We start from the raw sequence: 14,041 nt of genomic DNA, 5'->3' as shown, positions 1-14,041 counted from the left end.
AAATCCAAAACACAGCCCCACACTAGCTACTGTGAAGAAAATTAACTCTATCCCAGCCAAAGCCAGTACAAGCTTGTTACAGAAATTTCAATGGGATACATGTGTGTCCATCATTACTAATTATGTGTTTGTGTGTAAGTTATGAGTGTTCGGTAATTGTGCTTTAGGCCACGACAGTTCTGGGTAGATTCCTCTTCATCCTACTCTTTGCCTCTTTTTTCCCTCTACCCAAACTAGTTATCCAGGGTTTAGTACTGACTGTGTTTACTCATTACTCTCCTCTCTCTTTTCCCCCCCACCCCAAAGGGAGAAGGGGATAGTGTGAACTCGCCATCTTCTGACATTATTGAGAATTTGTACCTAGCAGATCCAGATGCCATCGTGTCTTTCCAGGCTGGCTTGTATCATTACCAGCTCAGTTTTAAAGGTACTCATTTTAAAGGTTCTCATTTACAACTACGCAGTGCTTTACAAAAACTAACTTGCAAGCTATCCCAGCTTTTAGAAGCTATGACTTCTTTTACTGACACTACCAGATTTACTGATTGGAAGGGGAAGCGAGGTAGTGATGGCCCAGAGGAAATTCCTTACAAAAGTAACCTTCCCCCTTATTCCTTGACACTATCCAGATGCACATTGGACCAGAAATGAAAAGACCCATAGGCTTCACATAAACTCACAGTAAACCTTAAGTAAAGTGAGATAACCCTGTGGATGGTAAAAATGAAAAATCGAGCATCTTTCTGTGCTGCTGGAGCAACGTTTAAAGAGCATGAATGACTTAAGGGAGCAAGCAAGATAGGCACAGGTTAAATAACAATTACAGGAAGGACAAGAAGCTTACATAGGCTTTGTGCAACTATTCTTCAGCAGATAGAATTGACAATGATATTAATGAATATTTTCATTAATGAATGACTGTCATTAATTAATGACCCCATCTTGTAGACCTATTCATGACTTTTTCCTTCTCTTTTCTCTTCAAGAAATGACCCAGACAAACGTGTCTTTTAAAACTCGAAGACAGGTCTGCAGGCGACCAAAGTTTTTGTCTTCTGAAGATGTGCAGAAGATAAAGAAAGGGTAAATGATGCTCTCAAGTTTTTTTTTTAATCCCGTATTTCAGAAGTAATTGTAAGACAAAACAGCTGCCAGTGTTGGCAGTAATTGTGCAAAGAACGCAGCTGTTGCTAGAAGAAAACATACCCATTTGACTGAACAGAAGCTGTATCACAAACTGTTGGCTTGGTGCATCACCTGGTTTCTGGGGTACACGTTACTCCAGGTACCACATCCACAGGACTGGTGAAGAAACAAGTGGAAGAGGACTGTGACAATTGAATGGCAGCATGCAAAGCCCAGCTCACAGAATGAGGCCGTTTCCCAGTTTCTTGTGGTTTATTTTGTTTATTTTTAAATGTAGGAATTGGCCAAAGGGGATGCTGCCAATTTGAATGTTCAGAGCAGGACTAGAATTACTAACACCTTGCTTTGTCTGTTTGCAAACAGCCAGAGGGATTCTTCTATTCCAGATCAAGCCTGTCCTACCCACTGGGATCAATCTGCACTGCCTGAGTTGGGATACAAGGTATCTTACCTTTTTTTTCTTTTTTTTCTTTTTTTTTTTTCCCTCTTGTAATTCTGATGGAAAGGCACGATTCAAAGAAGAACGCTGCTTAACTGAAGCAATTGTAACTGGGTAGATGCTAAAAAGTGACAGGAGTGACTTCTTGGGTGGGTATGCTAAAGAGCTAGGTGATCTCCCAAGAGCTCCTGAAAAAGGTGCCAAATTCCCATGAACTTCATCTGCGTTTTAGGCATCTATCCACATGCAAAAATAAAACTCACCAAATTCAAGACAAAAAGATTCACTGTTAAAAATGAAAAAATGGCTTACCTTGGTGACTTGGTGGACCAGTTAAGCAAGGAGCTTCCATGAAGCTCCTCTTCTTCACTAGAAGCTGGGCTGAGACCAAACCCTTTCTGTGTAGGCCATTAAAAAGCCATCCAATAATAATACCATCATGGCTGTTGGTGGATAAAGTTTGGATTGGAGACCTAAGAAAGGAAATCTCTATATGCTCTTTCAAGTCACCCAGTACTGTCACATACATCACAGATCTGAGCACAGACCATGGCCCCAAGGAATGGCAGAAATAGAGAGTTACAGCCCAGAATATAAAAAAACATTTGCAGTGATCTCTTCAACAAACCAAACCCCTGCCAGCCCAAAATCTGTGTTCCTATTTGGTCTACCACAAGCAAAAATGTGCAGGTGTTTTTTAAATTACTAGGTCTAATGGTATTAAGAAGCAGTCCTTCTGGAAGTACTACAGTATGCTAGAAAAAAGGCTTTTCACTGTTACGCTTGCCCGTTTTTGTAGTGGTTTTGATCCTGATAAAGGAACAGCACATAATGTGGAGCATAAGAGGTTTTCCTTGTTGACTGTGTCACAAAATCTTGTATGATGCTGACCAAGTTGTATCGGCACAGATGTCTTGATGGCTAGGGACAGGACAGAAGTAATAGCATATTTCCAGAATTCTTTCTGGCTACTTTTGGTTGACAGAGAGCTCCCTTGCTATTCTCACTCTTTGTATTTTATTTTCCCTAGTGTAGTTACATTGGCAGTGGCATGAGAACCAGAAATGCCATGTCTCTCGGCTTCCGTGGGCTGGTTTCCATTATTCTGCTTTGTGGTGAATGTTTCATTTTTCCCTGACTACCCTCTGGTGTTGGATTATGCCTGACTCAGTGTAACAGCAGTATCTGGCCACGTGTGTATATAGCAAAGTCATCTAAATACAGTTCTGATGAAAAATCGATGGGTAAAATTTAAGTCTGTACATTAGCTCCCTTCAAATAGCTGTTTTTCACAATTAGCAAAAAAAACCCTAATTTTTTGAGATTGTAAAAGTGTCAGGTGTCCAGTACCTGCTGAATGAACTAATAATGAGTTTGTGTGGGAATCTGGCAGCCAGACCTTTTGAAGATTTGGGCCTGTGATATTATGAGCTCTGTCAAAATAATAAAGGATATAGCTAATCAGCTCTTCCCTTGGCTTATCAGCAGCCTAACTGATTAACATAAGCTTAAATTTTTCAAAAGAATGCCAGGAAGACAGGTAGCTCAGTTCTTTTTAGGTCTCAGAGTTGCATGTACTTAACTGCTTCCCTTATTTACCCTGAAAACTTCAGTCTGAATTTTAGTTGAGCCCATTTGTTTGGGCATTCCCGGAGTCACTGAGGTGAGTGTGAGAGGCTTTGGAATGCGATGTGCAGATCCATGGTGTCGCTGGTGGTACTTGTGGGGATGCGTGAAATAGAAGGATCACCTTGTTTCCCAGAGCTCAGTTTGCTTGCTGAGTTGGCACCTAAGAAAACCATTTCTTAACTTTGTAAACCGAATGCCTTTCATAGGAAAGGAAAAGTTAATTCTGTACCTAAAAAGTGGCAAAGCCCACAGTACCTGTTGGCACGAAAAGTGAAAGTCTGGGCTAGATTAAATATTTCTGTGGGACCCTAAGCTTGTTTTTTTGCAGTAGGTAATATTGGGACTGGCTGGGATTCTGCATGCATGTGGTGACCATCGTAACATCTGACAATTACGACTTGATGAATTCCCTTCTCTTCAGACATTGACAAATAATCCTGGCAAAATTTGCTGCGCTGGAAGTGATCCATTTTAAAAAGGAACACCTATTTGAGATAGGGAGAAAGTCATCTTTGCTTAAAAAGAGCAGCTCTGTTTTGTAACATTGCTTATTTTTTGAGTGTTGCAGTGTCTTAATCTGTAAACCGTTTAGAATCATAGTTCTATAGAAAGTAGAGTGTATGAAATGCGCAAGGGAAATTGGTAACACCAGTTGGAAAGTTGGTGCAGATCTCTTCTGTCTTTGGTTAACAAAGTGGAATTAGTAGTTGGTAAACCTTTTAAAGGCAAAAAAAAGGAAATGATATTGTCTTGGAACTTCATGCTGGGTTTTAAATTGTATCTTTGATGTACAACTGAGAAATGTGTGCAATGACTATGTGTTTTTATGTCCGAGGATGTCTTTGTGTGGCTGCTATGTTGCTGAATCCTGACACACGTGCCAAAGATTGCTGTGCTGTAACAGAATGGGAGCTGATGCAACGTGGAGAGTCTATCTGTATACTTCATAGACATTAGTTCTAGTTGGGTCACTGTCACTAATACAAACTATGCTCCTTCCAAAACCTAAGTTAGCCGGAGATCACGGTTTGATATCGGAGAGTACTGTTCGTTGTACGGTCATGTGCTCATAGACATTATTGTCAGGGCAGCGATTCTTTCTCTGCCTCAGAAACTCCACTCCTTGGTAGTGGGTTAGCAAATGCTTATCCTCTCTAGGATTTTCCTTTTTAGGTCTGAAGATGAAAAGAGCTAAAGAAGTTATGTTGCTATGAAGTATCAACCTGCAGTAGCAATGTGGTGTTACCCTTTATTAACAGGGGAAGTGTCCTTGGGGAAAGGAGGACAATCCCACAAAGTTTTTGTGCCAAAGAGAACTGGCTTTGTTGCTTGGAGGCCGTCATATGATAAAATAATTGAAGTACCTTTCTTACAGGATTAGGCCTTGTACCATGTGGCTGACCCTCTGTTTTACCCAGAAAGGTTACAGTTCCTCAGTAAAAGATGCAACACAGCAAAAGCATATTTGTAGTCTAAATAAGAATTGTTTATGTATCGATAAAAGATGTAGTACTGAAATATAGTGACATAATTTCCATCTTGTAGGTATGTTGAGCAACTTGAGCTGTGGTGTCACAGAGCATGCAGATAATAAACACTCGCCCATCCAAATTGTTTTATGTGTTGTGTTGTAAAGAGGCTTTGCAAAATATTCTTGTATTAAGACATGGGAAATTTCATTCAACCTTGTAAAAGCCTTTTAATAAATTCAAAGAAATAATTCTTCCTTGTGCAGCTGACTTTATTCTTAATCCTTAGAAGACTTTCCTACGATAGGCCTCTTCTTCAGTAAGTATTTAATGTACAAGCTGGACATGGTGTCCAGAAAAACAGTGCTTTATTTATATGCAGCTGTGAAATACAAGTCCTATTTTATCTCCCCTCTAAACTCAGCCTTCTAAAACGTGGAGCTTTTGCCTGACGAGTTAAGATCTTGATTTCGTATTACCTCCTAGGATGACCGCAGCTTTCCTGCTTACAAAACAACTTTGATACGTGGGATGTTGGGCATTTCACTTTAAGACATCCCGAGTCCCCACTTGACTTAGGCAGCAGTAAAGTGGGAAGTATTACCAAGTGACATCAGTCTGCCAGCATTATCCATTTTTCAGTCTGGTTTACAGAAGAGAAGTGTTTGTTCTAGAAGATTAAAGACAGATTACGTTGGGGAAAAAATTGGAAAATGTATGCATGACATAAGCAAGCAGAAGAGCTCGAATCATGTTTTAATTATGTTTTGCCTTAACTTTTCTTTGGGAAAAATGTGCGTTTCTTGATGGATTTTTAAACACGAAAAGTGTCAATTTACATATTAAGTGTCTGTCTTAATTATTCACAAAGTCACAATCTAAAGCATTAAATTAACCTTCGCAAGTATAGTTTGGGGACCCTTCTGGAAGTATATCTGCTGTAATTGGGCTTCTGTGTGTTACGAGCTAACTGAAGCCTCATGTCTTCTTTTGCTTTGGTTTGTATTTTATAGGCAGTAGACATCAGTAATACAACCTCTGAATACAACACAATAAAGCAGCTGTTTCTTCAGACTATGAAAAGCTACAATGTCCTTAAAATACAGAGGATTCAGAATCCATCCCTCTGGAAGGTGTTTCAGTGGTTAGTATTTGTTTCCTCGTCATTAAGGGGGGGAAGTCTCCAAGAGCTGGTGTCCTATATTTTCTGCCTAGGAAAGGAAAGACGTTACCACCTGTCCTTTAATGTGACCGATATTTCCTTCTTAGGGGCAGTTTCAGGAGTGAAATTAAGTGTCCAAGGCCTTCCAGAGAATGCCATGCTCCTGGGGGGAGGTTCCCTTTGCATGACTCCTTGGACGATGGGGGGAGGGGTATGGACAGAAAGACACAAGTGACACAAAATTGGGATGAGGATAGCCACAGTGATGTGGAATAGCATATTGTCTCAGGGGTTGAACAGTGACTGCCTGCTGCACATGCATTCTGTCTGTTACAAATGTTTCTCTGTTAAAGTATATGAAATACTTCCTAGAAAAGAAGTGGGCTAGGGTAAGGGTGCTTGGGCCTTTCTTCCCTCCCCCCACCTCTGGCAGTCAGATTTATTTAAGGCTTCTTCAAGTTTGAGTACCTTTGCTGAATGAAGTCAGTATTCACTGAGAAAGAGATCATTGAGTTAACGCATAAGGATTCCGAGTTCCAGAGCCCCTTCCTGGTCTTCAACACCTGCATCAGTGATACTGAACTCCAGGTACTTACGCCAAGCTAGATACTAACAGATTGGAGCTGGTGCTCGTGACAGTAAATGACCAGGTTCAGGTTAATTTGGTAGCAGATTAAGCTGTTGCACAGAACAGTTGTCTAGTTTAAAACAAAAGCACAGATACTTAATGGAAGTATTCAAGGACTGTATGGAATAGTAATGGAGAAGAAAAATACTGCTCAGATAAGTACTTTCACCTGCGAAGTGACTGAACCCAGGAAGTTATCAGCTAACAATTTCATAAAACCTTGTCATCCAGCAAAGCTTAAGACACTTCAAAACATGTCATAGTGCATACTTTTTCTCCTCCTCCAATGAGATAATTAAGCTAACCAGGCAAAGTTTAACATTGCCAAGTTTTCAACAAATTTCAACAAGGCCACTGCTCTTAACTTTTCATTTACGCAGTTTTACAAGTTGGAAGGATTCTCCCCTCTCCCCGGCTCTGTTTACTTTGTAGCTGATCACTTCCTGAAGAGTATTACTGCTTCAACAGCTTCTGAAAACCTGTGGGATGTCTGGATGCTGTGAAATGGTGACAGGAGATACCAGTTGAGCCTTCTGTTGTGATTCGTCTTTTGATACTGGTCATAGCTCAGCCTGACTCTGGCCTAAATCAGTAAGGTCTTCAGTGGTGAAAGAAGGCTGTTTCTCTCCTTCTGGCTCTGTCTCCTCAGCTGCACTGATCTCACCAAGGGGCAGGAGCTCAGGCTGGTGGAGGGTTACAACAGAAGAGGTGAGAGAGGGAACGTTAGGTGCGTGCAGCCGAGGCAGAAAGCCCATCTCAGCACAGCCCTGTCCTCTTGCAGGATGACTAGCCCCGTGTGTACAGCAGTTTGAGTTCGCTAGGGGAATGAAGAACAGGCTGCCTCTAGCTTTTACCTGCTGCTGGAGCATGGAGGCTCTGCGCTTAGTACAGCCTCCGCTCTGCAGAGAGTTTGGGGGTGGGAAGGGACAAGAGACATTAAAGCAGAACTAGTAGGACCCTACAGAGGAGCAAAAGGTTGGTACAGTGGGAACTAGAATAGTGTCAATGCTTACTTAAATTCACTGAAGAAAGCCAGAATTATCTAGAATTGCTGGGCAGTGGTACCAGTACACTGCTCATCTTGTAGTTGTTCATCGTACTGCTAGTCTGTCTCATCTTCCAAGCTGAGAGAGAAAGCAGACTGGAAATCTCATCCAGCTGAGATTTACATGTACATGATATACTTTTTTTTTTTTAATTTTAAACCCCTTTCTCCCTCTTCTTCCATGGCTCACACTCCCCTCCCCTGCATTTTTCTCTTAGGCAAAAGGCGCAGATGAAAAGGGAAAATGGAGGGAAGGAAGTAAATGAAAGGCTCCTGTTCCACGGAACCAAGACCTCCGTCGTGGAAGCCATCTGCATTCACAACTTCGACTGGAGAATTTGTGGAAACAATGGAACTAACTATGGAAATGGTACGTAGAAGTGACTTTGTGTGTTAGATGTCTACTTAGATTCCCCTGCTACTAGAGCAATCAAAGTTTTGAAGTCTTTAACTATAGAGGGTGAAAAAAAGAGGTAGGAATTGGTATTATGATCTTCCTTTCCTCTGGAGAGGACGAGAATTTGCTTTGTGTGTGGGTAAGTCTTTTCACAAGGCGTTAAGACAATTAATGTAGGGATTTGAAAAAGCCTCTGTTGCTGCAGGTGGGATCTTCTGAAGGGTCAAGGTCATAATTTGAACTTGCCAGAGAAATGGCCGCTAGTCTTCATGGCAGGGGCCAAGAAGGGTGTGCATTCCCTCAGCATGATCGTGGAAGGTCCTCATGTTTTCTTGTCTATCCCTCTCATCATAACACACATACCTGTAGTGTTTTCATATGTTTTGTTTTTTTAAAAATTATTCCTAAAATAGCAAACTCTGAATGGAAATTATGTGGTGAAATCCTTTCTCTTGTAAAAATTTCTATGGTATTATGTAAACTGAGTAAGAGAAGACCTGTTGGTCAAAGTTGGGTCAAATACCTCCTGAAAAACAAGGGGATGCTCAGTTTTCACTGCCACTTTATATATATTCCTTACAACCATGTTTTCATGTTATTTTCTAGGAAGTTACTTTGCTAGAGATGCTTCCTATTCCCATACATACTGTCAGCCTGCGGTGAAAACAAACATCATGTTCGTGGCTCGTGTATTGGTTGGAGATTATGTTAAAGGCAATGCAGCCTACGTTCGCCCCCCGACAAAGTCTGTTGGTGGGCTTCGGTTTTATGACAGCTGTGTGGACGATGAGTTAAATCCCTCCATTTTTGTTGTCTTTGAAAAACACCAGATTTACCCAGAGTATATAATAGAGTATAAGGAGGAAGAAAAAAAATGTATTGTATCTTAGAGGGATCAGAGCTGTTTGTATCCCTCATCTTATTTTCCATATTGCAGGTGTTCTCACACTCGGTGACTTCTTTCTTTTTAATATAATCCTTTGGAATGTTAATCCAAAGAATTTCTGTATTGAGGAGGGCTGGCAAAACAGATGTTACATTTGTTGAGACTAATTGCCTTGTCTTCTCCTCTTCCTCTCTTAAATGAAGCATAGACATTTGGATAACCATAGCAGAAAAATCAGAATCATGGGATGGGAAATAGAATGTCATGACTTCTGTGGGCAAATAATTGTAAAGGCATTTTCTTAGAAATAGAGTAGAGAGGATTTCTCTTTGTGAACAGTTCAGTTAAGAGAAAAATTAACAGTACAGTAGTTTTTAAGCAAACTCTCAGGTTTTTAGTAGTCAAAGATCTTTTCAGTGCAGAATATGGCTGTCGTTGATCCTGTTGCCTATCACAATTCTAAACAAATCAGTGTAGGTAAGAATGACTTGACTTAGTTTTCCAAGTGCTGCTTGTTAGTTTCTGATACTAGTTTCAAGTTTAAAATGGTAAAACAAAAAAATAAAAAGCTTATTTTAAATCCATGTCGTTACGTTCTCAAGTGGAGAAGTTTCATCTGTACAATGGCAGCTACTGTTTGGATCAGGAAATTGTTGGATCAAGTTTTTTCTGCAGATCTGCAGTAACTTGCTGTGTGACCTATACAAAAATAGAGCTCAAGTGAAACTGTGAAAGTCACAACCTATGAATAAGCAGGGGCTAAAATTTGGTGGTTGGCTGCAACTAATGGCTGTAAGTATATAAAGGCTGTGTCACAACAAGCCAGGCTTTCAAGTGAATGTGGCCACGTATTTTCTCAATGTGAACATTTGCTTAGCAAATGCTATAGGACAGGAGAAGCATCTTAAGGAGCATTGGTATTTTCTGTCCTATTTGTATACGTTAATTTTCGTTTTTCCAGAAATCAGACATGACTGGAAGGGACCGGTTATGTTCTCTCGAGGCCAGTGGTAGAACTGCTGTCCTAAGGCACTTTGTATACGTGTTTTGTTGCCCACATCACATTGGGCAACTCGCTGACAAGTGTAGTTCCTCGTTGTGTCTTGAGGTAGCTACGGGTGATCCTGGATACTGCTTCCCTGGGTCTGCTTTTGATAAACTTGCTTTGTCTCCATCAGTGATGTACAACCCTACTAATGGTGGTTAAGCCCTCTTTTATTAAGTTATATGCTTTTTATTGTCCCAAAAAGAAAATACAGAAACTCATATAGAGTTTCTACTGAATTTTAATAAGGAGTTTGTAAGTTAATTGAACTGAATACCCTCTGTACAAAGATGTCTTATTCAGGCAGTCTAGCTGTTAAGAGGGAAACCCTTGCTGAGGACAGAGGAGCAGTAAGTTTTGCTTTCAGATAAGCTGTACGGTAACATGAATAACCTCCCAGTTATTTGCATCTTTGATACAGATCCGTCAACCACATGTACTACTCAAAGTTTGCAAGTTACCAAGAGGATGGGGAAATATATAAAACTAGGAAATCTTACTAAAATTCCTGTCTTAGAACTAAATGAAAACATTGCATCAGTAATGCATTAAAAGGGGAAGATTTTACTACTTTTTAAGATCTCTCTCTTTTGTTTGCCTGTAGTTCCCGAATCGTTGAGTTTTGCCATATTTGCAAATAAAACGTGTTTTCGCTCACTTTTTGCTCATTAGTGTGCAGTTTGTCTCCGTACGTAAACTTAACAGCACAACTAAACAGACCTAGTGAACTAGCCACTTAATACATGTCCTCAGTGTCTTCCTTTCATCTGTGTTTCTGAACCGGGGAACTGCATGGATGTAGTTTTACATTTTAGTGTAGACGCTTAGCTAAGTATGAAGGATACAATACAGTCTGATTCACAGAGAATATTTCTGTACATGAACTTCCTAACTAAGATACCCTTAAGTGCTGTAGTAGTTTGGTTGGACTCCATGTAATTAAACAGCTGCTCTGAGCCGTTGTTGAAGTCCTAAAAAAAGGGGAAAGAATAAGGTGAAGTAGTAGCAGAACTACTGGTTTTAATACGTAGAAGTAGTCAGGTATTGACTTATTCTAAGGATGCACTTGTTTGAACATCTCGATGAGTTACTTTTAAAGAATCTGAACTAAGCACCTGTAAGACTCAGTGCTGCACTTCCCCCCACCCCTGTAAGCTACAAGACAGGCAAGCATATGGAGAATGCCAGTGAGATGCTGACAACTTAAAATCAATCCAAATCACAAAATCTAGAGGAAGGACAAGGGAAGAAACGGGAACTCCAGTGCTGTGCTTCACATTGTCAAAACTGCACTTCCATAGGTCTGGCAAGAAATGCTGCGGGTGGGGGCACAACTCTCTCGTGCACAGGATATTGGCTATTTAATAGCCAATGGTGGGGTTGGACTGTAGATGAGAGCTGCTCTGGGGAAGGAAGGAAGGAAGGAAGGAAGACAAGAACTCAGTCTGGGATAGGTCTGGCAAGAAATGCTGCGGGTGGGGGCACAACTCTCTCGTGCACAGGATATTGGCTATTTAATAGCCAATGGTGGGGTTGGACTGTAGATGAGAGCTGCTCTGGGGAAGGAAGGAAGGAAGGAAGGAAGACAAGAACTTCAGTCTGGGTAACTGAGCTGAAGAGGGAAGAAAGCTAGAAAAAACATACTCTGAATGCAGGAGGATGGACCATAAAGAAAAAAAAGGTTCTCCCACCTACTGGCACCCCAGCCTCTTCCTAACTGACACCGAGAAAAACAGCTTGCAAGAGAAATGCCATGCTTGCCACAGGCCGACAGTAATCCTTTGCCCTTTGAGCTTGGTAAAAGGCATAGTGTGTGAGAGGAGAGGAATAATGCCTTGTCTGGCAGCTGTGTAGCCACTGGGCTGAATTATGGTTCCAGTTGTTGCTGCAACAAGCCAGCTTCAAGGTAAGACCAAATCAAAGTGTGTTTTCATGATAACCAACAGAATTCTGGAAGTCGTTTTTTTTCATCCTAGTGACTCCGAGCAGAAACCATATTTGCTTTTTTCTGGCAATCCTAGCTCTGCCTATTGAGACTGCTGCTTGTGAGCCATGTTTTTGTCTGAAATAGCCTACGTGTGATAATAGCACTTCGATTTGTCACTGCTGATGCTTTTCTTGGATTTCTGGATTGGCTAAAAGCAGGTTATTGACTGCCCTGCTGCATCTGCCTCATTCACTAGCCTTATGTTATAATCTGATTAATGGCTTTCAGGGAATTCAATAGGTGCAGAACAAGCTGGTTCAGAAAAGGCTAAAAATGCATTTGCTAAAGGCATATTCCGTGTTTAATCCAGTAACCTCACCTTCTTTTAGGCATGGCATTATAAGGACTCTTCATGAACACAGATACTGCTGCTCTTGAGTTCTGGATGCCTTCTTTTTGTTCCTGTTTTTAGACTGAAGGAATAACTACTTCTCATGTCCCAAGACACAGGAAGAGTTTAGACAATAGCACCACAGAATGTGTTATGAGCAGTACCACCGTACATTTTTTTATTTAAAAAAAAAAAAATCTTAACAAGTTTGTTGCATTTTACCTCTCTCTAGATATAATTTTTTCCAGTCTACCCCTGTGAGCTGGGGTGCCAACCAGCTAGTTTGCTTACAATGAAGCGTGGGCCAGATGCAATCCTAGCAGTCAGCTGGTCAGCAGCTCTGTTAGTTGTGTCTCCTCCCTCCACCCCGCCCAAAACCCTTCAAGTATTAAGATGGGGAGTGTTTTGAGGTATCTGTGAACTGGAATGGTGTGAGCAGAGTTTCCTAGCAAGGCTCTGGGGCTTTGTTTTGCTTTCTGGCACATTCAAGCCCCTGCAAAAAAAGATGCTACGTTGGCGACAGCTCTGAAGAAGTGAAAGCTGTGAATGTGTAGCCCTCTGGCACAGCTGCTCTTTGGGTTCTCACATCTCAAAGACAAGGCAGCTCCGAGTAGCAGTCTGCAAGACAAATGCAATGCCATTTTTCAGGAAAAAAGACTCGAGGCCTCGGAACAAGCCCGTTCAGCGATGCCAAGTGTTGTCGTGGCCTGTGAGACTGCATGGTGGCTGTACACAGGTAGGTACAATATCCTCTCGAAAGGTCTTGGTCAGTAGCTACGCATGCTTTAAAGAAGTTAGTTAAAGAAGCTATCACTTGCAGAGGTTCCTGCAGCTGACTGAGGCCTTTATTTTGTATTTGAAAAGGTCTATATGTATGCCTTTATCAGGAAAATGTGGGTTGAAAACTTGTTTAAAAAAAATGCTTCACCCTGTGTTAATAAATCTGGTCTTGATTTGCAAACAACAACAACAAAAAGACTCAAAACCAAGGTACCTGCTATGATAGTTGGTCATGATACTACTGAAGCTGTGACAGGCTTTCTTCACCAACAAAACCAAGAAGCTGTAGTACTGGAGGGCTTTGGGGTTGAGTGGCAGGAGCCTAGGCAAGGCCTTCGATGATGGGTGACAGCTGTGCTTTCACAGCAGTCTCCTATACCTACCACAAATCATCACGGTAGGTTTTAGTACAGCTTAACGGCACTAACAGTCTAAACCAAGTCTTTAACAACTCTTTTAATGGGTCCTAAAAGCTGGACCCTCTGTAGCAATGATTTTCTAAAGAACCTTTTGGTTCCGCTTGCTTGATGTTAACAGAATTGTTATAAATATGGCAGTACCAGGTCTGACAGTAGTGAAGTCCTATACAGCATCACCAGCTCCCTGTTGTATTGCACTGAGCTACAAGAAACAGCTAATGCTGAAGAAGCCGTAGAGGTAGCTGAGCTGATGGCGTACGTGGTCTCAGCACAGATGACTAAGAAAGCACTTCAGAAAAGGCTTGTAAAGTGGGGGTATTGCCCTTGCAGCCACTCTGGGGATCATGAAAAATACCATCAAAGTTAAAAGGAGACGTTTCCTGATGTAATGCTGGGGGGAGAGTTACTGCCTGGGCTCAAATTCCGATGTACAGCACAGAGGACAATTACCTCTGCCCCTCTTAATCCAGAAAAAAAGTGCCACAGAGGTGGGGAGAGATGGCCTGCTAACTTTAACGGGTGTGGCAAAGATAGAACAAAAGCAAGGATGGGGATGTGTTTGTATTTGCATAACCTGTGCAAAAACTGTGTCTTTTTTGTAAGCAGCAGATGTTTACATAAAGTTTGTATCAACTGCTTTTCAACTGCTCTGCTTGGATATAAAAAGGTGAGCTTTTA

General features: G+C 41.3%; 1 protein-coding gene across 1 annotated transcript in view; it reads left to right on the top strand.

Annotated features, from left to right (window-relative positions):
• LOC103902495 (zinc finger CCCH-type antiviral protein 1) overlaps nt 1-10,633 on the top strand; it is a 33,088-nt gene extending 22,455 nt beyond the window's left edge. The window contains exons 9-14 of the mRNA XM_009283554.2: nt 307-427; nt 987-1,083; nt 1,510-1,588; nt 5,697-5,827; nt 7,737-7,888; nt 8,522-10,633. Coding sequence (XP_009281829.1) covers nt 307-427; nt 987-1,083; nt 1,510-1,588; nt 5,697-5,827; nt 7,737-7,888; nt 8,522-8,805 — 864 coding nt within the window. The 3' untranslated portion in view covers nt 8,806-10,633. The remainder of the gene's footprint in view (nt 1-306; nt 428-986; nt 1,084-1,509; nt 1,589-5,696; nt 5,828-7,736; nt 7,889-8,521) is intronic.
• Nucleotides 10,634-14,041: the final 3,408 nt, after the last annotated feature.

This window comes from Aptenodytes forsteri, unplaced genomic scaffold (genome assembly GCF_000699145.1).
Source record: "Aptenodytes forsteri isolate BGI_AS27 unplaced genomic scaffold, ASM69914v1 Scaffold486, whole genome shotgun sequence".
Taxonomy (NCBI): Eukaryota; Metazoa; Chordata; class Aves; order Sphenisciformes; family Spheniscidae; genus Aptenodytes; species Aptenodytes forsteri.
The sequence above is the reverse complement of the archived record's forward strand: the minus strand, read 5'-3'. Positions and strand labels throughout refer to the sequence as shown.